The sequence below is a fragment of the Neoarius graeffei genome, chromosome 2 (genome assembly GCF_027579695.1).
Source record: "Neoarius graeffei isolate fNeoGra1 chromosome 2, fNeoGra1.pri, whole genome shotgun sequence".
Taxonomy (NCBI): Eukaryota; Metazoa; Chordata; class Actinopteri; order Siluriformes; family Ariidae; genus Neoarius; species Neoarius graeffei.
This window is the reverse complement of record NC_083570.1, coordinates 103,128,236-103,152,254: the sequence shown is the minus strand read 5'-3', so window position 1 is coordinate 103,152,254 and position 24,019 is coordinate 103,128,236. Positions and strand designations below refer to the sequence as shown.

General features: G+C 40.6%; 1 protein-coding gene and 2 gene segments (V, D, J or C); 2 read left to right on the top strand and 1 right to left on the bottom strand.

The window, feature by feature from the left end:
* Window positions 1-239: 239 nt before the first annotated feature.
* LOC132874646 (probable non-functional immunoglobulin kappa variable 6D-41) overlaps window positions 240-24,019 on the bottom strand; it is an 88,782-nt gene continuing 65,002 nt past the window's right edge. Inside the window, 1 exon segment of the V gene segment in view lies at window positions 240-2,477. Coding sequence covers window positions 2,116-2,477 — 362 coding nt within the window.
* Window positions 2,982-4,950, top strand: LOC132875782 (Ig kappa-b4 chain C region-like). The segment is given in 3 exon segments: window positions 2,982-3,011; window positions 3,470-3,554; window positions 4,480-4,950. Coding segments are annotated over 3 exon segments (435 nt in total).
* On the top strand, window positions 5,213-23,660 carry LOC132875776 (immunoglobulin lambda-like polypeptide 1). Its single transcript, XM_060912830.1, has 4 exons — window positions 5,213-5,339; window positions 19,172-19,314; window positions 22,523-22,607; window positions 23,341-23,660. The coding sequence occupies exons 1-4, from the start codon at window positions 5,213-5,215 to the stop codon at window positions 23,658-23,660; spliced, it is 675 nt and encodes a 224-aa protein (XP_060768813.1).

Sequence of the window (24,019 nt, the reverse complement as noted above, 5' to 3'; positions counted from 1 at the left end):
TATTAGATAAGAAAGTATCTATCATGGATAAATCTTCTGGTGATTCTTTGCACGCAGCTCCTTCTTAACATTGTTGTATTCCTTTCTGCGCCTCACCAGGTTTGCACTCAGATCCAGGAAAAACAGCACCGCATTTCCATTGAAAGTGATTGGCCCACCTTTTTCTCTGGATATCTTAGCAGCTGTGTATAAACCACAACAGGAGTCAAGACAGTGATAAACACAGAAACTGTAGACAGATCAAAAATGAGAGAGAGAGAGAGAGAGAGAGAGAGAGAGAGAATCACATGAAGAGGCAGTAATAGAGACATAAGATCTAAAATCTTGTCCTATTGTATACACACACACACACACACACACACACACACACACACACAGCAAGATCAGGCTCCTATTCGAAAGGCCCTGTTCATACAAACCTCCTGGAACACAATATATGCTTTTAGCATTTTAATTTATATTTCTTTGGATAAAAGCAATAAATGAGCAAAGTAAATTTTAGGGATAAAAAAAATAAATTAATTAAAAAAAAATTCACCTGGATGGGAAATCTGTGTATTGTGCTCCATCTTCCTGAACTTACTGTGGATGTATCTGATCAAAGTGACATTGTGTCCATCCATAAATGTGCGGAAGTGTGGAAGAAGTAAGTAGTGTGATTAAATGTCATGAATCTACACAAAATAGCACATCATTGCAATTAAAGATCTCCATGGTCTCACTGGAAAAGTATCAGTCTTGGTTTGGTTTGGTAAAAACATTTCCCAAAGTTTGAATCTACCACAGAGCACAATTAAATCTATTATTTTAAACTGGATCAAATATGGCACAAATGAGACTCTGCCTAGAGGAGGCTGTTCACCAAAAATCAGTGTCCAGGTAAAGAAAGGCATTACTCAGGATGCCACAAAGGGGCCAAAGGTAAATCTCTCAGCATGATGCTCCCACCACCATGCTTCATTCAGGACATCAGTTTCGACCAAATATAGTTCAGTTCATTGTTCCAAGTTGTGTTTTGTTCTCATCAGACCGATTCTTCCATGTTTGCTGAGTCTGTCACAAGCCTGAAGATAAACTCAAACGGGGTTTCATATGACTTCCATCAGAACTTGTTTTCCATGATGCTGTTTGTTTCAGGATGTTCTCCAACATATTTCAGTGCCTTTCGGGAAAAGGTAGATTTACACTGCGATCATGTGACACTGGTGGACACCGTTCAACTAATTATATGACTTCTGATGGGAACTTGTTTCATTAGAAATAATTTAGAGTTAATTAACTAATAAGAACCTTTACTGATTTTACCCAAACTTCAATAATGTGGGAGGTTTTGTGTAGCTTCATGACCTTTAGTCCTACTTAAGTGCATTTCAATTCCAGGCTGTAACACTAGAAAATGTGGAAAAGTGCAGTGTGTGTGAATACTTATGCAACTGACATGGTATACACTTTAGGGTCAGTAATGTCAATATGTGATGTACCAGAAATGGGCAAACAGTCAACAGCTTCATCTAAGTTTTTCAGAACAATGGCTTTCGAAATGATTAGCCATATTTCCTTTTTGTGAACCAATTCAGTGTTGGGCTCAAAGGAGGACTGAGTGAAAATATAGCAGGAAAAGATTCAAAAAGGCCTCGAAGTCTAATCCTACATCTTTCTTTGTTGAACTAATTTAATGGAAATATAGCTGACTGTAGCAAGGGTTCTAGGTGGGTGAATCACAGAAGCACGGCAGGCCAGAACTGAGTTCTCAAAAGACTCTTTATTAAGCTTTTCAGCTTTAAACTACGCACGCACACAAGCATCCAGGTTGGGGAGAAGCTCCCTTCCTACGCTCTCCCTCTCCTCTTATAGGGCCCGGTCACTGGGGAAGACACACAAACACAGGTTAATTCCCATCAGGTGCAGTGATTCCGCCACTTACCTTCCCTGACTCCGCCCTCCATTCACAGACTGACGCTTGACCACACCCCCGCTGCCACACTTACTATATACTCACTTTTCATAATCATCATGGTTATTGAGAGATTTCGACTGCGAGTTGTGAACTTGTGTCGTATCACATCCTCCAACTCAGCACCTGCAGTCTCTCCCAGCTGCAGCAGTGCAGTCTCTCTACAATCTGACTGAGGGAGGTTTTTGTACGACTCTATAACACTGTGTGAACCAGTAACCAGAGATGGAATGGTGACTCTGACAGTAATAATCTCCTGCATCTTCAGTCTGGACTCCACTGATAGTCAGAGTGAAATCAGATCCAGATCCACTGCCACTGAAACGAGCTGGAAAACCTGACTGTAGTTGATTTGCAAGTTTAATCAGGAATTTAGGAGCTTCTCCAGGTTTCTGCTGATACCAGAATAAGTAGTTACCAGAAGTCACTGCCTGACTGGTTCTACAGTTGATGGTGACTGTTTCTCCTGGAAGAGCAGATTTCACTGCAGGAGTCTGAGTTACTGTAGCTTGACCTCTGCATTCTGAAAAAAAAAAAGTATGATACAGAAACTGTTGAAAGAATAATCATGAGACAAACCTGAAAAATTTATTGTCTTGACGAGTTTGTTTAAAATATAAAAGGCAAAGCCGTGTCTGACCTTGAGTCCAGAGGATCAGTGTCCAGATGAAGACGGGGATCAAAGTCATGGTAGCTGTGGGTGAAGTTGCTGTAGCAGCAGCTCTCAGTCATGAAGTGTTAAAGACGCAGCGCTATAAACACTCCCAGAGCACTGAAGCATGTGCTGCCAATGCAAAGTGTCCTCTAAGTATGGAAACACCTTTACCACATTCCCCCAATCTTACTGTAATTCTCACACTACTACAGAGTTATTGTGTGAATTTTACTTGTGGGGTCAGATGGAGATTTTCTGTAAAACACTTTGAGGTCTAAGATGCATAAATAAGTGAATTAGAGAGAGAAGCTTCAACTTTCACTGGATGGTGTTTGTACTGAATGTTAATGAGTTTCTCACTGTAGTGGATTTATGGTGGAAGAAGCAGCATCAATGTTGGCAGTGAGTAAATACACACTCATATTTTTGACTGTAAATTAATCTTTAGATTAGTGTCGGTCTTAAATAAAATATCATAACTTTCTATCAGTCTACAGAAGCAGTGGAGGAATTATTCTCACTTTAGCTCCACACATTCAGTCATATATTGTAAATTTCTCATGAGAACATCAGCATTTTTACTCCATGAGGCATTCTGGGTAAATCCTGTGCAATTGCAATTCCACATTTTGTGAAATTTCAACTTTTATTTTGTGTAATTTATTTGTGTTTCTTACGCACTAATTGCATCCTCAGTTTAGATTGACACTCTTGGTGTTTTAAAAGAAAAAAAAAACAGTAAAATGTAGTAAAACAGTCAGAGAGTTAGTGTATTAATCAGCTGATGTGAGCAGAAGTTGGTGTTTTGTAGCTGTTTTGTAATAAGAGGTTTAAATGGATGGAGAGAGCAGTGAGTTTAGAGCAGCAGGGTTTTTGTACGGCCGCTAAACCTGTTTGTATCACTGTGGTGGACTTTTGGTGGAGGAACCAAACTGTCTGTGGGCCGTAAGTAACCTGTTTACTAATTACTGAAATGGAGTGTGTTCAGATTAATGACTGAAATGGAGTGTGTTCAGATTAATGACTGAAATGGAGTGTGTTCAGATTAATGACTGAAATGGAGTGTGTTCAGATTAATGACTGAAATGGAGTGTGTTCAGATTAATGACTGAAATGGAGTGTGTTCAGATTAATGACTGAAATGGAGTGTGTTCAGATTCATGTTGTAATGTGTAAAGAACATATTTTACATGTATTTTTCCTCCAAATCCACTCAGTGAGATGTGATTTTTGTGTCACAGCCTTTTGTTTCTCAAATTTCCATTATTTTAGAAGTTTGAAAAATGTCTTTGATTATACTGCTGGTTGTTTATTATGATTTAAATCTTAAATGTATTTGACTATAGTGCTGGTGGTTAATTGTACTTTAAATCTAAAAGCGAAGTAGATATCATTGTGCAAATTACAGGTGATGTTTTTGTTGAATGATTTTAACACCAGTTAATATCTTAGAGACTGTGAGTCCAAATACAGATTTAAATGTAGAAACAAAACTGAATTTGCTTAAGTGGTAAATATTCTGTATTTTAAATGTGGCTTATTCATGTTATAAAATGAGTTTAATATTTTTAATTACCGAATACTCTGTATAAGTCAATTTTCCTGTCCAGGGATTACTGTAATATAAATGATTATAGATCTAAGACGTAAAAATGTTTGAATTGAGTGTGAAACGTTTGTGATGCTCCACTGAACTCAGTTCTGCTCTGTAAGATATAAAGGGAAGTGAAACACACAGTGAGCTGAAACGAAGCCTGAGTGACTGACAGCTGTCCATTCCTGTCTCAACTCTGTGTGTGTGTGTGTGTGTGTGTGTGTGTGTGTGTGTGTGTGTGTGTGTGTGTGTGTGTGCGTGTGTGTGTGTGTGTAGGTGTCACTCAGCCCAGTGTGACGGTGTTGCCTCCCTCCAGTGTGGAGCTGCAGCAGGAGAAGGTCACACTCATGTGTGTGGCCGACAAGGGCTTCCCCTCGGACTGGACACTGAGCTGGAAGGTTGATGGGAGCAGCTGGAGCTCGGGGGAGAGCCGCAGCACCGCCGTTCTGCACGCGGACGGCCTCTACAGCTGGAGCAGCACGCTGAGCCTCCACCCGGAGCAGTGGAGGAACAAGGTGGTGACCTGTGAGGCCTCCAAAGACAACCAACCTACTGTGGTGGGCAGAGTGAACACAGAGCAGTGCTCAGAGCTGTGAGCTCACACACACTTTACTCAGCTCACCTTCTACTGCTTCACTGTGTGTTACATGTGGCCTTTACTGCTCCAATCTCCCACTTTCATCATTTCATTTGTGTTATTAACATGTGAGCTCACACACTCCTCAGTTTAACTCAATTCTTCTTCTTAATGATCACTTCCATATGTGTTAAGTGTGTGTATCACTGCAATGTCCTGCTTTGAATTATTAATAAAAGCCTTTGAATCATGAAACACTTTTAGTGCACATTATTGTTCATGTACATCATAAAGAAATCACCAAAGCATCTGTCTCAGTATCTGTTATAGACCATCATATTTATTCTAAAGACCAATAATAGTCATAATAATAATATTAATAATAATCATCATCATCATTAGCTAGCTTACTGGAGTTGTTAAGGACTTGGCATGAGTCATCTACTCGACCACCCATATACGCACAGACTCAATGAGCTACGCACAGCCTCAGTGAGACTCCATTACCCAGCACTGCCAGCATCATGCGGAGACGGTAAGGACGACATCGGTGCCACGAGTGAGATTGTTTTTTTATATGCCACTGGTGTGAAGCAGCCATATTGCTTCAGGAGACTACACCCACAAACGTCGATACAGGCCTGCAGCTTCTGACTGATAACTGGTTCGGTCCCCATTTAAATTCATTTTATTTACTCATTTAAATTGATTTCATTTTAATTTCATCTCAGTGAAAATATCTGCCAACTTTAGCAGCATTCCCCATGGGTTCTGAAAAAAATTCTCCCCTTTTTTCCTTGAAAAATCAAGTCAAAGAAGTATTCTTCACTTTTTCTTATTTTTCCTTCACTTAGTCTGTATTTTTTTCTTCCTTACTGACTTATTAAAGTGGACATAATACAGGTTTATACCAACCAAACTGTTACAATTCAAACATTTGTGTAGATACAGCTAGGCTTCTCCATTACATATAAATTTTAGGCTCCACTCCAGCTTCTAATAAGAAAGACCTTGATTTTGGACGCCCTGTGCACCATCAAGATAAAAGAAACCTCTTTAGTTTGAGTTTATTTCAGGTTATTTTCACATGGAATTGTTTAAAAGAGCTTTTAGGGCTCGCTTTACCCCTTTACTTCAACACAAAACTTGATTTACAGTTGAACAGAGTCGAGAAGAGTCTGGGAACAAACAGCAATGAAGGAATCCGAATTTACTGCTGATTTACAAACCGAACACAGAATGACAGCGTTTTACATCATACGTTCACCACGAGAACTGAACATGCCATGCCTCCTGAAACGTAGCTCCCTTCAGTCATTTGCCGGCTGACAGCATTTTCACTTTGGCGCTTTTTACTGGCCCCTGTATTACTGGCACTGTCCAATGTGTGCCTCCACTGTGTTTCTTTCGGCCCTGAATTCATCTTCAGTGCTTGAAGAAGATGCCCGAAAAACTTCATCAGCTTAGACTGCACCATTGTTTGGTTCAAAAAGAGATAATCACACCATGACACCAGGCCGATTAAGACGCACAATGATTGGTCAAAAGCTTGGTCTCATTTGGTCAGTATTTGTAGTCGATTTTTATTGATCACAAACACGTGTTCATTGTTTACACTCTGGCTTCCCGCCATCTCTTCACTGTGGTTGGATTTCTGCAAACAGAGGGATTTCCAGAAAAGATGATTCATGGTAATGATCTCATCTCATCTCATTATCTCTAGCCGCTTTATCCTGTTCTACAGGGTCGCAGGCGAGCTGGAGCCTATCCCAGCTGACTACGGGCGAAAGGCGGGGTACACCCTGGACAAGTCACCAGGTATGGTAATGATAAAGATGACAAATACATTCTTCACTGTGATGACTGCTAGTAATTTTCTCTTCATCACTGATGGATTATGTTTGTTAATGATGAGTGTGATGAGCGCCAGCAGGAACAGTGGTTTAGGATTTGGGGTTTTGATATCACATTTTGTGTGTTGATACTGAAAGTGTATTGCTGAATGCATGGGCGTGAACTGAAACACTGAGGTTTTTTTTTTTTTTTATTTACATTGAAAGAGCCTTGAAAGAAGCCAAAAGCTTTTAATTTGATTTTATGACCCTTTATATTTGAATGTATATATGTAAATCTATTTTTAAGTTAATAGTTTAAATTATCTGTTGCATTTTGTATATTTCATGGATTATTTCATACACTGGTAATACTGAGTTTATATTTGCAAAAGGCTTTAAAGTACTCTCAGAGTTAAAGTCCATTCAAGGGTTAATTTAATTGTGTATTAAGAACACATTCAGATAATCTGATTTATTTGATGAATGACATTGGGCATTGAGAAAAAGGTTTAGTGAAGGTTTTATTTCTAGCTGCTTAAATAGGCCTATGAGTGATAATAAGTTATTTATCATAAAGCATTAATTTAACCTCAAGAAAGCAATTTCTTGTGAATTAAAAGAATTTGGGGAGCACACGTCAGCCATATAGCCGGGGAGCTATGGGGTGCTACAGAGTTATTGTGTGGATTTTGCTTGTGGGGTCAGATGGAGATTTTCTGGAAAATCATTTTAGATCAAAGATGCATAAATAAGTGAATTAGAGAGAGAAGTTTCAACTTTCACTGGTCAAAATGAGAGATTTATTGGAAAGTACAAATGCATCAATGTAGTAAAGAAATGACGGAAGTTGAGTGTTTTACTTTCATGCAATGTAGTAAAGAAATGACGGAAGTGAGTGTTTTTACTTTCATGCCATCAGCATTCAGACTGACTACACAGGAGATTGAGAGGTGAGCAGCATTATAAAGTGATTCTTTACCATCTATATGGATCATGTATATTGATTTTTCTGACTGGAGAGACGAATCTCATCACTAATCCATCATTTGGTGTGTTATTTCTCCTCCAGTCTCGCGAGTGTGTACAGTACACTGTGCTCCAGAGTCAGACGCTTTTACTGAAACATCACTGAGTTTAAACACCAGAGTGTCAAAGAAAACTAACCAATGAAGAAATCTTTAATCAGACAGATGTGTTCTGTAAATATAACCACAAGTAAAACAATATCTACAATATATTATGGATCTAAATATCTGTAATATCTACAATAAGCAGTATACATTATAAATATATATGCTCTCAACAATATAAATGGTACACAATGTACAGACAATGTGCAGGATATATTCCAGGAAATACACAATATACAACAAATACACAAATGACACAGTCAGTGTACACAGAGTGCAGTGTAGTAGTGCAAACAAGAGCATGTTACAGGAGGTAAAAATTGTACACTAATAATGGCAAGGATGGTTCAGGTATATTTATGAGTTTGATGGCACAGGGGGAAAAAATCTGCTCTTATGTGTGGTGGTTCTGGTTCTTAATGCTCTATAGCACCTGCTGGAGAGGAGGAGCTGGAACAGGTTGTGACCAGGGTGTGAGGTGTCCTTCATGAATTTCTTAGCATGCTTCCTGGCTCATGAAATGTACAAATCCTGGAGACTGGGCAGGGGAGCACCGATGATCCTTTCTGCTGACCTTACTGTTCACTGCAGTCTGTTCCTGTCCTGTTTTGAGGCTGCTCCGAACCAGACTGTAATGGATGTGCACAGGACGGATTCAGTGACAGCGGTGTACAACTGTGTCAGCAGCTCCTGTGACATACCGTACTTTCTGAGTTGCTGCTAAAAGTACATCCTCTGCTGGGCTTTTTTTAAGGATGGAGTTGATGTTGCATTCCCACTTCAAGTCTTGTGCAATGATAGTTCCCAGGAACTGAAATGTCTTAATGGTTGACACAGTACTGCTGGAAATTGTGAGGGGGAGCATGGCAGAGGGGTGTCTCCTGATGTTCACTATTATCTCAACCGTCTTTTAGCATGTTTAGCTCCACGTTATTCTGACTACACCAGAGCACCAACTGGAGAAGCTGTGCCTAACGCTTAGCAAATGGTTAACGATGTTTAGATTTGGGACCAAAAGGTTGTTGGGTCTAAGTTTCTGGGTGTGCGCATCTCTGAAGACCTGTCCTGGAGCAACAACACCGCATCACTGGCCAAAAAAGCCCAACAGTGTCTGTACTTCCTCCGCAAACTGAGGAGAGCAAGCGCCCCGGCCCGCATCATACACACATTCTACAGAGGCACCATCGAGAACATCCTGACCAGCTGCATCACTGTATGGTACGTCGCCTGCACCGTGTCCTGCTGCAAGACTCTGCAGAGCATCGTGAGAGCACCTGAGAGGATCATTGGTGTCTCTCTCCTTCTCTTATGGATATCTATAACTCCCGCCTCACCCGGAAAGCCATCAGGATTGCAGGTGACCCCACCCACCCATCTCACAGCCTCTTCAGCCTGCTGCTGCTGTCGGGAGGAGACTGCGGAGTCCTCCGGGCCAAACCAGCAGGCTCAAGGACAGTTTCTTTCACCAGGCAGTCAGGAGCGTCAACTCCCTCCCTGTTTCTGCCCCTCCTCCCCCCTCTGCCCCCTGCCACAGATTCTGCCCGCACACCCCCCTGCCCCCCCTTCAGCATCTGACATCATGTCACCCTCACAGTCCCCCCCCAACACACACCACACACTCTCAACATTCATTCGCACACTGAACTCAGGGTCTGCACATTTTCACTTTACCTCGCTCATTTGCACTATTCCGCACTACCTCACCTTAACAGCTATTAGTTTATTGTTTATACTGCTTATTCTTGTTTACCCGCTATACCTCAAGTGCCATATTTTATATATATAAACAAACCTGTGAGTGTTTAGTCTATGTCCTATTTCTTATCTAGAGTGTTTATACTGTCTATATTGTTTATTTCAGTTATTCTATTTTTATTTATTGCATTGCCTGGTTTGCACCATGGGTCAGAGAGGACTGAAATTTCATCTTTGCTGTCTTAAGTATTACTTCTGGAGTGAATTTCCCACACCAAAGACTGATACAATTTAAAGATCAGTCTGTAACGAGAGTTAATTAATTTGTCCACAGTTTCCTGTCCCTGGTCCCTGGTGTGTCCCCTGTCCTGCACATTTTACTATTTTACCTGCACTAACACACTCACTCAACTCAGCAAGCACTGTTAATTAGCTGAAGAGATAAATGAGGTGTGTTGAGAGCAGGGAAAGTGCTGAAATGTGCAGGACAGGGGGTCCTGGGGTGGACAAGGTGTAAACCAGGCTTAGGCACCTGTGAGTTAGTCAATGTCAGGACACCATGAACACTGATCAAACACATGGCTCCTCAAACAGCAAGAAATATTACAGACATTAATCACTGGATTTAACTTTGACATCTCTGTGTCTTTCAATGAGTGTGTAACACCACGACTGAGAGAACTGGGAAACTATTGATCTTACAGTAGTGGATGTGATGGACTGTGTGCAGTGTGGTGTGATGATTATTGAGAGATTTCTAATGTGAGTTGTGAGTTAGTGTGGTGTGGTTCCTCTCCTCTACAGAGGGTCATTGTGTCGTATCACATCCTCCACCTCAGCACCTGCAGTCTCTCCCAGCTGCAGCAGTGCAGTCTCTCTACAATCTGACTGAGGGAGGTTTTTGTACGACTCTATAACACTGTGTGAACCAGTAGCCAGAGATATCATGCCAGCTCTGACAGTAATAATCTCCTGCATCTTCAGTCTGGACTCCACTGATGGTCAGAGTGAAATCAGATCCAGATCCACTGCCACTGAAACGAGCTGGAAAACCTGACACTCGCTGATTTACAAATTTAATCAGGAGTTTAGGAGCTTCTCCAGGTTTCTGCTGATACCAGTGTAAGTAGTGGCCGTATGAGCTGTGAGAAGGCACAGCCTGACTGGTTCTACAGTTGATGGTGACTGTTTCTCCTGGAAGAGCAGATTTCACTGCAGGAGTCTGAGTTACTGTGGCTTGACCTCTGCATTCTGAAATAATTATAAAACACCATAAATTATTAATAGCTGAAATTTAATCGAAACTATCAGTGTTTTTGTATGAACAGATCATTGTAGAGATAAAATATGAAGCCGTGTCTGACCTTGAGTCCAGAGGATCAGTGTCCAGATGAAGACGGGGATCAAAGTCATGGTAGCTGTGGGTGAAGTTGCTGTAGCAGCAGCTCTCAGTCATGAAGTGTTAAAGTCACAGCGCTATAAACACTCCCAGAGCACTGAACCATGGGATTCAAATGCAAACACACACACACACACACACATTTTCACTACGGACACCAAGTACTGAAAACAGCCAGTCGGACAAAAAAAAAATTAGATTTTTTTTTTTTTTTTTGGTGCTTTCCTTGTCAAGCATTTTAAAGCGACATACAACACTATATGCTTCATCTTCATCCGAGTAACTTCATATTAACTGCTTACTCTCTGCAACAAATCTGTTGAGATAATAATAACCACTTCTCTGTGTGGAAGGTGTTCACTGTTTTTATTTCAACCAGAAACCTCAACCCTTTAAGAATCTCACAGTTTCCTATCTGTTGTCTTCAAAAACAACAGGAGGAAGGTTGGTGTGTAATTATATTTTACAAAATTCCATTCACAATTCTGGCTTCATGATCCAATTTAATTTGATTCTCTGAATATTTTGAACCAAATTTTAATGAAGAATACTTTGGACTGAAAAGACTCCGTTTTGCATTTCAGAATCAACAATGCACATTTCTGTTTAAAACTAAATCAAAAGCTGCTACGAACAGAGTTTTAATATTGTAAACGGCGTGTCTTCGAAAGAAATACATTTGTACATTCTCCCAAAAAACCTGACGTGTTATTTTAGCCAGTGACAGAGCTCCAAAGATGGCTAACATGCTTATTAACTGTTATAACATGGTTGTGAAACATGCGTTTGAACAGTGTGTTGCAAAAGTATTCATCCCCCTTGATGTTTGTCATGTTTTGATGCATTACAAGCTGGAATTAAAATGGATTTTAGCACCATTTGATTTCCACTCTAAAGGTGCAAATTGTTTGTTATTTATTTATTTATTTATTTATTTATTTATATATATTGTGGCACAAACAATAATTAAGATGAAACAACAGAAATCTGGAGTGTGCATAGGTATTCACAAAGTCAATACTGTGTCGAGCCACCTTTTGCTGCAATTACATCTGAAAGTCTCTTGGGGTATGTCTCTATTTGCATAGCACATCTATTCACTGGTGGCGGCACGGTGGTGTAGTGGTTAGCGCTGTCACCTCACAACAAGAAGGTCCGGGTTCGAGCCCCGTGGTCGGCGAGGGCCATTCTGTGCGGAGTTTGCATGTTCTCCCCGTGTCTGCGTGGATTTCCTCCAGGTGCTCCAGTTTCCCCCACAGTCCAAAGACATGCAGGTTAGGTTAACTGGTGACTCTAAATTGACTGTTGGTGTGAATGGTTGTCTGTGTTTATTGGCCCTTTTTCAGCTCACTTCGGCTCACTTCAGCCCGACACGGCTCGCTTTTCGACTACCTCAGAGCAGCACGACTCAGCTCGCTTCAGCCCTACTCAGCACCCAAAACTCGCACGGTTATGGAGTAGGGCTGAAGAGAGCCAAACCGAGCCGAGTGAGTCTGGGGGCGTGAGGAGACACTCCCCTGTGCACTGATTGGTGAGGAGGAGTGTCCTCACATGCCCACACACGCCCCGCGAGCACGCTGGGATCTGTAAACACCGTAAACCCAGAAGAAGAATTACGAATTACAAGAATTTCTGAAGTCTTATGCCCCTCACCTCATCTACAGTGAGAGTAAAAAGTATTTGATCCCTTGCTGATTTTGTTGGTTTGCCCACTAATAAAGACATGATCATTCTATACTTTTAATGGTAGATGTATTCTAACAAGGAGAGACAGAATATCAAAACGAAAATCCAGAAAATAACTTGAAAGAATATATTTTAATTGATTTCTATTTCATTGAGGGAAATAAGTATTTGATCCCTCTAGCCAAAAGCACTTAATACTTGGTGGCAAAGCCTTTGTTTGCAAGCACAGCGGACAGACGTTTGTTGTAGTTAACCACAAGGTTAGCACACATATCAGGGGGAATTTTGGCCCACTCTTCTTTGCAGATCCTCTCTAAATCATTAAGGTTGGTGGGCTGTCACTTGGCAACTCGGACCTTCAGCTCCCTCCATAGATTTTCGATTGGATTGAGGTCCGGAGACTGGCTGGGCCACTCCATGACCTTAATGTGGTTCTTCTTGAGCCACTCCTTTGTTGCCTTTGCTGTATGCTTCAGTTCGTTGTCATGTTGGAAGACCCAACCACGGCCCATTTTCAACTTCCTGGCAGAGGGGAGGAGGTTGTCCCTCAGGACTGCACGGTACATGACTCCATCCATCTTCCCACTGATGCGGTGAAGTAGCCCTGTGCCCTTGGCAGAGAAACACCCCCAAAACATAATGCTTCCACCTCCATGCTTGACGGTGGGCACAGTGTTCCTGGGGTCATAGGCAGCATTTTTCTTCCTCCACACATGATGAGTAGAGTTTAGGCCAAATAGTTCAATTTTGGTCTCGTCTGACCACAGAATCTTCTCCCAATCACTTTGTACATCTTTGAGGTGATCATTGGCATACTTTAGGCGGGCCTCCACATGTGCCTTCTTAAGCAGGGGTACCTTTCGGGCACTGCAGGATTTTAATCCATTGCGGCGCAAAGTGTTGTCAATTGTTTTCCTGGTGACTGTGGTCCCAGCTGCCTTGAGGTCATTCACTAACTCCCGCTGTGTGGTTGCAGGCCGATTTCTCACAGTTCTCATGATCATTGCCACCCCACGAGGTGAAATCTTCTGTGGAGCACCAGACCGAGGTCTATTATTATAAACTTTATTACAGGCTCTAGGCCCAATAACAAGACATACACATACATAAAGACAAAAAAAAGACACAGATACATACAAACATATTATCAGTCATGACAGTCTTAACAGGCATCCATACCAGTGTTTCCACAAATATGACTGATATCTGACAGAGCTGCATCTGGGGCTTGTGAGAGTCATTATAATACAGTTTTGAGACTTATCCAGCTGAAACATGAACTTAAACATTAGGTTCCTCAAGAGAGCCTGTAAAGAGCTTAGACCTGAATCACAAAACAGTTTACTAGCACTGCAACTCCTGGGCTTTTTCAGCAATATCCTCAGACAGTCATTATATGCTACCTGGAGTTTACGAAGAGTCTCTTTTTTGTAACTGGCCCATAATGGGGCTGCATACATAGGGGTACAATAGGCACGAAACAAGCTTATTTTCACATCATCAGAACAATAGTGAAATTTTCTTACTAACATGTTTGCTTGAACATACAACATTCGTCTCTGCCTATACATATCATCATCATCTTCCAACTTGTCAGTGATGATGTGCCCAAGATATTTTATACAGCTTGATACACATAATAATTGTCCTGAAAGGTAAAACGTTGGAAAGGACACTTTATGATCCTCCTTGGTCCTACATATCAGCACAAAACTCTTTTTTGCATTGTACTGTACATCAAACTCAACACCATCCTCAGAGCATATATTCAGGAGCTGCTGGAACCCAACAGTGCTGGGTGACATAATAGCCAGATCATCTGCATACATCAGATGGTTTAAGACAGCATTCCCTATCAGGCATCCTGTCTTACACATACCCAGTTGTTTGGACAAACTGTCCATGTAAACATGATGGTCATGTTATACTTCTTAAATTTTCTCACAATTGCACCAATGGTTGTTACTTTAACACCCAGCATCTTGCTAATGTTTTTGTAGCCCATTCCAGATTTCTGTTTTTTTCATCTTAATTATTGTTTGCGTCACAATAAAAAAAATAATAATAATTTGCAGCTTTAAAGAGGTAGGCATGTTGTGTAAATCAAATGATGCTAACCCCCAAAAATCCATGCTAATGAGAGCTTGTAATGTGACAAAACAGGACAAACACCAAGGGGGATGAATACTTTTGCAAGACGCTGTGCATGAAGTAAAGAATTATCACTGTGCTGTAATACATATGTGACAAAAGCTTCTGTTCTCCTTTTTTTCAGTGTGGTCTCAACAATGTCATAAAAATTAATGGTTATGGTTGGATAAGGCGCAGGTTAATGTTCATACCTTTTCTGACATCTTCATTCATCGGAAGCTGAATGATATCCAGCTACTTTTCACAAATAAAGCTCAGAATCTCAGTGTAGTCCAGTGGGAAAAAATAATATATTCATGTTTGTTTACTCTGATTTTCTCAGTTTGTGCTATAATGGCAAATGTTAATATATTTATTATTTATTTGTGTTTCTTTATGAGGGCAATACCTGTTTACATGTTTATTTGATTTCGATTTTATAGATATTTTCTTCCAGTTAAAGGTCATGATCAGGATTGGAAGAAGTTGGTCATGTGGAGGAGAGAGTGAGGGAGAACAACATGAAAACAGAAAAAACAACAACAACGTCTTTTCCATTGTGCTAAAAGTTGTGTCCTGTATAGATAGTGATTGTTAGTCCAGTAAATTGTGTTTCCGTTTCAGTTTATTTATTTTACCAGGGGGTACATATCGCCCAAGGCGTTTTTCAATGAGCCCTGGGGGGGGGGGGGGGGGGGGGGGGGGGACAAAAAGAAATAAGAAAATATACCATAGTAAATAAAAAATATGAAGTCATAACATGAAACATACTGCATACATAAAATAAATGGCAACTGATAATAACATAATATAATGTTACAATAAGTAAATCATAAATAACTAAACAGGTAAACAACACAAAGTGAAGCTATTCCAAAGAATACAAACAAAGCTTGAAGGAGTTTGCATATATCAGCTACCGATGCCTAGCCTAAAATGCTGAGGACAGTGGCAGAGAGGGTGAAGTAATCACATCCTAGTATTACTCTGCCTGCTCTGTTTTGAAGTTTCTGCAGTTTCTCAAGGTACCCCTTACCTCCCTGGTCCCATACTGTATTGCAGTACTGAATGTGAGGGAGTAACAGTTCACTTGTTGGAACATCCAGACATTAAGGCATTACAGTAATCCAACCTGGAGGTCAAAAAAGCATGAACTAGTTTTTCTGCGTCGTGTAGTGACATTAAATTTCTTATCTTAGCAATATTTCTGAGATGAAAGAAAACTATCCGGGTAATGTTATAGATGTGAGTTTTGAATGAAAGACTGGGGTCAATAATCACCTGAGGTCTTTTACTGCTGCACGTGAAGAAACAGAAAGGCCATCCAGAGTTACTATGTAATGAGAAAACTTACTTCTAGCTGCATGTGGTCCTAGTACAAGTACTTCATTCTTGTCAGAGTTAAGCAGAAGGTAGTTAATACGTAAGCATCCAGTGTCTAATGTCCTTTACACATTCTTCAATTCTATGAAGCTGGTGTCTCTCATCTGGTTTTGCAGAAACATACAACTGTGTGTCATCAGCATAACAGTGGACACTAATACAATCTTTATGAATAATATCACCCAGAGGTAACATATATAAAGAAAAAAGCAGTGGACCCAAGACAGAACCTTGTGGAACACTAAACTTTACCTCAGTATGTCTAGAAAAATCACCATTTACATCAACATACTGATAGCGATCAGTTAAATAAGACCTGAGCCAGGAGAGGGCCATTCCCTTAACTCCCACAACATTTTCTAGTCTATCCAGAAGAATGGCGGCATGGTGGTGTAGTGGTTAGCGCTGTCACCTCACAGCAAGAAGGTCCGGGTTCGAGCCCCGTGGCCGGCGAGGGCCTTTCTGTGTGGAGTTTGCATGTTCTCCCCGTGTCCTCGTGGGTTTCCTCCGGGTGCTCCGGTTTCCCCCACAGTCCAAAGACATGCAGGTTAGGATAACTGGTGACTCTAAATTGACCGTAGGTGTGAGTGTGAATGGTTGTCTGTGTCTATGTGTCAGCCCTGTGATGACCTGGCGACTTGTCCAGGGTGTACCCCGCCTTTCGCCCGTAGTCAGCTGGGATAGGCTCCAGCTTGCCTGCGACCCTGTAGAAGGATAAAGCGGCTAGAGATAATGAGATGAGATGAGATTACCTGTTTGAATAGAAGTGTAGGTAAGGGGTCAAGTACACAAGTTGAGGATTTTGATGTGGACATTAATGAAAGTAATTCAATTTCTCTCAGGGGAGTAAAACATTCTAATTGCTGATCTGATACAGTTATATTGTTAACTACAGGGTCACTTAGATTGTCTGACCTTAAATTAGTAGTTTGAATTTTTTGCCGGATATTTTCAATTTTGTCATTAAAAAAATTCATGAAGCCGTTGCGACTACATACTGCAGGTGTGCATGTGTCTATCGTGGACTTATTCCTGGTTAATTTTGCTACAGTATTACCGTAAACAGGAATCTAGGATTATTTTTGTTATCTTCTATTTGGGAGGAGAGATATGTTGATTGAGCAGCACTAAGAGATTTTCTATACTTCAGGAGGCTCTTCTTCCAAGCTAATTTGAAGGCTACCAATTTTGTTTGACACCATTTACGTTGCAATTTTTGAGTGGTCTGTTTTAAAGTGCGTCATCATTATACCGGGGTGCTAATTTTTTCTCTCTGATCATTTTCCTTTTAAGAGGACCTACATTATCTAAAGTATAGCGGAACGTTGACTTTAAACATTCAGTTGCCTGATCAAGTTCTGCAGGGGCTGACAGTGACCCAATCAAAGTTGATAACTCTGGGAGATCATTTATAAAGCTCTGTGCAGTAGTTGACGTGAATGTACGTTTAATACAGTAGCATGGTGAGGTGCATATATTATTACTCAGACATAATATGAATGAGATGAGATAATGATCTGAGAACTTCAGACTGTGGAAGTATAACTATATTTTCTATGTTTAGCCCGAATGTTAGTATTAGCTCGAGGGTGTGACCACCGTTATGGGTCGGTCCTATGACACTCTGATTAACCCCTACTGAATATAAAATGGAAACAAATGCTGTTTTCAAAGGGTCTTCTGGGTTATTGAAGTGAATATTAAAATCTCCGACAGCTAAAGCTTTGGCTAAGGAAATAACCAGGTCTGACATAAAATCTGCAAATTCAGAAAGAAACTCAGAATATGGCCCCGGGGGCCTGTAAATAATAAGTAACGGAATTAACTGGGTAGACTTATTTTGCATACATTATATTAGTATGAAGAACTTCAAATGTATTAAATTTATCACCAGGTTTGTGTGCTACACCTAGATAATCATTAGAAATAACTGCGCCACCTCATCCTCTGCCAGTTAGATGAGGCAGGTGTTTATAACTGTATCCAGGAGGACTAGCTTCATTTAATGCTCTATATTCATTTGGCTTCATCCATGTTTCAGTTAAACCCAGTACATTAAACTCCTGATCAGTAATAAGTTCATTAACAATTAGCACTTTAGATGTAAGGAGTGTCCCCTGTCCTACACATTTTAATGTTTTACCTGCACTAACACACTCACTCAACTCAGCAAGCACCGTTAATTAGCTGAAGCATTAAACGAGGTGTGTTTGGATGGTTTTGTAACCTTCTTCAGCCTGATGAGCATCAACAACGCTTTTTATGACGTCCTCAGAAATCTCCTTTGTTCGTGCCATGATACACTTCCACAAATGTGTTGTGAAGATCAGACTTTGATAGATCCCTGTTCTTTAAATAAAACCGGGTGCCCACTCACACCTGATTGTCATCCCACTGATTGAAAACACCTGACTCTAATCTCACCTTCAAATTAACTGCTAATCCTAGAGGTTCACATACTTTTGCCACTCACAGATATGTAATTTTGGATCATTTCCCTCAATAAATAAATGAACAAGTATAATATTTTTGTCTCATTTGTTTAACTGGGTTCTCTTTATCTACTTTTCGGACTTGTGTGAAAATCTGATGATGTTTTTGGTCATATTTATGCAGAAATATAGAAAATTCTAAAGGGTTCACAAACTTTCAAGCACCACTGTATATCTAATATGCATAAAAGTGAGTGAGAGAGAGAGAAGTTTAAACTTTCACTGATCAGAAAGTCAAAATGAGAGATTTCCTGGAAATTACAGGTGTATAAATGTAGTAGAGAAATGGCAGAAGTTGAGTCTTTCACTTTAATTCCATCAGGATTCAGACTGACTACAGAGGAGATTTAGAGGTGAGCAGCAATAAAAAGTTCTTTCCTTACTATCTTTATGGATCATGTTGTTTTTTTTTCTGACTGTAGAGATGAATCTCATCACTAATCCATCATTTGGTGTTATTTCTCCTCCAGTCTCCTGCAGTGTGTACAGTACACTGTGCTCCAGAGTCAGACAGGTTTACTGAAACATCACTGAATTTAAACACCAGAGTGACAAAGAAAACTAACCAATGAAAAAACATTTAATCAGACAATTGTGTTCTGTAAATATAACCATATTGACTCTGTGTGTGTGTTCTCCAGGTGGTCCGGTGGTGAACTCCTCCATGTCTCTGCTCCCTCCCTCCTCTCTGCAGCTCTCTGAAGGCTCGGCCTCGCTGCTCTGCCTGCTCTCAGCCTATTCTCCACAGGGGGTGCTACTGAGCTGCACCATGGATGGTGCTGAGGTGAATGAGGGGGTTCTGACCAGCACAGAAGAACAGAAGGACCCTTCAGCACCCTGACCCTCTTCAAAGAACGCTGGGAAGAGTCCGAGGTGTTCGGCTGTACCGTCTCCCACCACAACACCACTCAGATCACCTCGTTCTGAAAGAGCCGCTGTAAAGTCCACTAGAATAGAAGTGCACACTTTAAAACATATTTAGAAGACTGGAGTGGAGTCAGTGGTGTATCTGTACTGAAATAAAGCTTAAATGTGGAAAGCATGTCTCCTTTTTCAGTCGTGAAGTGTCTTTGACAGTGATTTGGATCAACACCTTTAACAGCAGGTCGAGTGCAGCGCTGTGTGTTGTGCTTGAGTGAGTTCGACTGAAGAACCATGAACATCTGCTGAAAGTGTTGATCTATTCTGGGACTCAGAGCTGTTCATGCAAATGAACTGTTACTGCTTATTTCTCTGACTGGGAAGATTCTGCCTAAACTCATGAAAAATCTAACAAGTACATTTTAAATATACTGAAGAATAATCTGATCTCTGAGAAAACATAAAAATAGTCATAAACTATGACAGGAGTGAAGACACTGAAAGACAAAATGTTGACAGATTGATGGGGGGAATGACATATCGAGGCAGTCATTGAGTCTGATTCAAGACCTAAAATCTCTTCCAATTGTACAGAGAGAGAGAGAGATCAGTCTCTTCTCCTGAAGGTCCTGATCATGCAAACTTCCTGGAACATAAGATGTGCTTTAGACACTTTAATGTATATCTCCTTGGATAAAAGCAATAAAACAGCAAATTAGAATTCAGGGACAAAAAAAACAAAACAAATTAACTGGATGGGAAATCTGTGTCTTACTGGAGTGAATGTGGCCGTCACTAATCAATGTTACAATGTCTCCATATATAAATGTGTACAAGTGTCTCATCTCATCTCATTATCTCTAGCCGCTTTATCCTTCTACAGGGTCGCAGGCAAGCTGGAGCCTATCCCAGCTGACTACGGGCGAAAGGCGGGGTACACCCTGGACAAGTCGCCAGGTCATCACAGGACTGACACATAGACACAGACAACCATTCACACTCACATTCACACCTACGGTCAATTTAGAGTCACCAGTTAACCTAACCTGCATGTCTTTGGACTGTGGGGGAAACCGGAGCACCCGGAGGAAACCCACGTGGACACGGGGAGAACATCAAAATCCGCACAGAAAGGCCCTCGCCGGCCACGGGGCTCAAACCCTCCCGGACATTCTTGGTTTGAGGTGGCAGTGCTAACCACTACACCACCGTGCTGCATAATTTAGAGTTAATTAACTCATAACAATCTTGACTGATTTTCCCCAAACTTCAGTAATGTGGGAGGTTTTGTGTAGCTTCATGACCTTTAGTCCCACTTAAGTGCATTTCAGTTCTCGGCTGTAACACTAGAAAATGTGGAAAAGTGCAGTGTGTGTGAATACTTATGCAACTGATATGGTATACACTTTAGGGTCAGTAATGTCAGTGTGTGATGTACCAGAAATGGGCAAACAGTCAACAGCTTCATCTAAGTTTTTCAGAACAATGGCCTTCGAAATGATTAGCCATATTTCCTTTTTCTGAACCAATTCAGTGTTGGGCTCAAAGGAGGATTGAGTGAAAATATAGCAGGAAAAATTCAAAAAGGCCTCGAAGTCTAATCCTACATCTTTCGTTGCTGAACTAATTTAATGGAAATATAGCTTACTATATACTCACTTTTCATAATCATCATGGTTATTGAAAGATTTCGACTGTGAGTTGTGAACTTGTGCCGTATCACATCCTCCAACTCAGCACCTGCAGTCTCTCCCAGCTGCAGCAGTGCAGTCTCTCTACAATCTGACTGAGGGAGGTTTTTGTACGACTCTATAACACTGTGTGAACACATTCCCACTGTGGTAACTCTGACAGTAATAATCTGCTGCATCTTCAGTCTGGACTCCACTGAGGGTCAGAGTGAAATCAGATCCAGATCCACTGCCACTGAAACGAGCTGGAAAACCTGACACTCGCTGATTCACATATTTAATCAGAAGTTTAGGAGCTTCTCCAGGTTTCTGCTGATACCAGTGTAACCGGTTACCATATGAGCTGTGAGAAGACACAGCCTGACTGGTTCTACAGTTGATGGTGACTGTTTCTCCTGGAAGAGCAGATTTCACTGCAGGAGTCTGAGTTACTGTGACTTGACCTCTGCATTCTGAAAAAAACGTATGATACAGAAACTGTTGAAAGAATAATCATGAGACAAACCTGAAAAATGTATTGTCTTGAAGAGTTTGTTTAAAATATAAAAGGAAAAGCAGTGTCTGACCTTGAGTCCAGAGGATCAGTGTCCAGATGAAGACGGGGATCAAAGTCATGGTAGCTGTGGGTGAAGTTGCTGTAGCAGCAGCTCTCAGTCATGAAGTGTTAAAGTCACAGCGCTATAAACACTCCCAGAGCACTGAAGCATGTGCTGCCAATGCAAAGTGTCCTCTAAGTATGGAAACACCTTTACCACAGTCCCCCAATCTTACTGTAATTCTCACACTACTACAGAGTTATTGTGTGAATTTTACTTGTGGGGTCAGATGGAGATTTTCTGTAAAACACTTTGAGGTCTAAGATGCATAAATAAGTGAATTAGAGAGAGAAGCTTCAACTTTCACTGGATGGTGTTTGTACTGAATGTTAATGAGTTTCTCACTGTAGTGGATTTATGGTGGAAGAAGCAGCATCAATGTTGGCAGTGAGTAAATACACACTCATATTTTTTACTGTAAATTAATATTTAGATTATTGTAGGACTTAAATATCATATCATAACTTTCTATCAGTCTACAGAAGCAGTGGAGGAATTATTCTCACTTTAGCTCCACACATTCAGTCATATATTGTAAATTTCTCATGAGTACATCAGCATTTTTACTCCATGAGGCATTCTGGGTAAATCCTGTGCAATTGCAGTTCTACATTTTGTGAAATTTCAACTTTTATTTTGTGTAATTTATTTGTGTTTCTCACTCACTAATTGCATCCTCAGTTTAGATTGACACTCTTGGTGTTTAAAAAGAAAAAAAAACAGTAAACTGTAGTAAAACAGTCAGAGAGTTAGTGTATTAATCAGCTGATGTGAGCAGAAGTTGGTGTTTTGTAGCTGTTTTGTAATAAGAGGTTTAAATGGATGGAGAGAGCAGTGAGTTTAGAGCAGCAGGGTTTTTGTACGGCCGCTAAACCTGTTTGTATCACTGTGGTGGACTTTTGGTGGAGGAACCAAACTGTCTGTGGGCCGTAAGTAACCTGTTTACTAATTACTGAAATGGAGTGTGTTCAGATTAATGACTGAAATGGAGTGTGTTCAGATTCATGTTGTAATGTGTCAAGAATATATTTTACATTTAGTTTTCCTCCAATTCCACTCAGTGAGATGTGATTTTTGTGTAACATCCTTCTGTTTCTCAAATTTCCATTATTTTAGAAGTTTGAAAAATGTCTTTGATTATACTGCTGGTTGTTTATTATGATTTAAATCTTAATGTATTTGATTATCATGCTTGTGGTTAATTATAATTTAAATCTAAAAGCAAAGTCGATATCATTGTGCAAATTACTGATGACATTTTTGTTGAATGATTTTAACGACATTTAATATCTTATGGACTGTGAGTCCTGAAACAGATTTAAATGTAGAAACCAAAACTGAATTTGCTTAAGTGGTAAATATTCTGTATTTCAAATGTGGCTTATTCATGTTATAAAATGAGCTTCATATTTTTAATTCCTGAATACTCAGTATAATTAAATTTTCCTGTCCAGGGATAACTGTAATATAAATGATTATAGATCTAAGATGTAAAAGTGTTTGAACTGAGTGTGAAATGATTGTGATGCTCCACTGAACTCAGTTCTGCTCTGTAAGATATAAAGGGAAGTGAAACACACAGTGAGCTGAAACGAAGCCTGAGTGACTGACAGCTGTTCATTCCTGTCTCAACTCTGTGTGTGTGTGTGTGTGTGTGTGTAGGTGTCACTCAGCCCAGTGTGACGGTGTTGCCTCCCTCCAGGGTGGAGCTGCAGCAGGAGAAGGTCACACTCATGTGTGTGGCCGACAAGGGCTTCCCCTCGGACTGGACACTGAGCTGGAAGGTTGATGGGAGCAGCTGGAGCTCGGGGGAGAGCCGCAGCACCGCCGTTCTGCACGCGGACGGCCTCTACAGCTGGAGCAGCACGCTGAGCCTCCACCCGGAGCAGTGGAGGAACAAGGTGGTGACCTGTGAGGCCTCCAAAGACAACCAACCTACTGTGGTGGGCAGAGTGAACACAGAGCAGTGCTCAGAGCTGTGAGCTCACACACACTTTACTCAGCTCACCTTCTACTGCTTCACTGTGTGTTACATGTGGCCTTTACTGCTCAAATCTCCCACTTTCATCATTTCATTTGTGTTATTAACATGTGAGCTCACACACTCCTCAGTTTAACTCAACTCTTCTTCTTAATGATCATTTCCATTTGTGTTAAGTGTGTGTATCACTGCAGTGTCCTGCTTTGAATTATTAATAAAAGCCTTTGAATCATGAAACACTTTTGTTGCACATTATTGTTCATGTACATCATAAACAAATCACCAAAGCACCTGTCTCAGTATCTGTTATGGACCGTAATATATATAATATTAATATTATATATATTAATTATAAATAAT

Coding starts and splice junctions, on each gene's coding strand:
- LOC132875776 (XM_060912830.1), top strand. CDS start 5,213: ATGAGTCATCTACTCGACCACCCATATACGCACAGACTCAATGAGCTA. Junction 5,340..19,171: donor GGACGACATCGGTGCCACGA/GTGAGATTGTTT, acceptor TGTGTTCTCCAG/GTGGTCCGGTGGTGAACTCC. Junction 19,315..22,522: donor GCACCATGGATGGTGCTGAG/GTGAATGAGGGG, acceptor CAGTGAGTTTAG/AGCAGCAGGGTTTTTGTACG.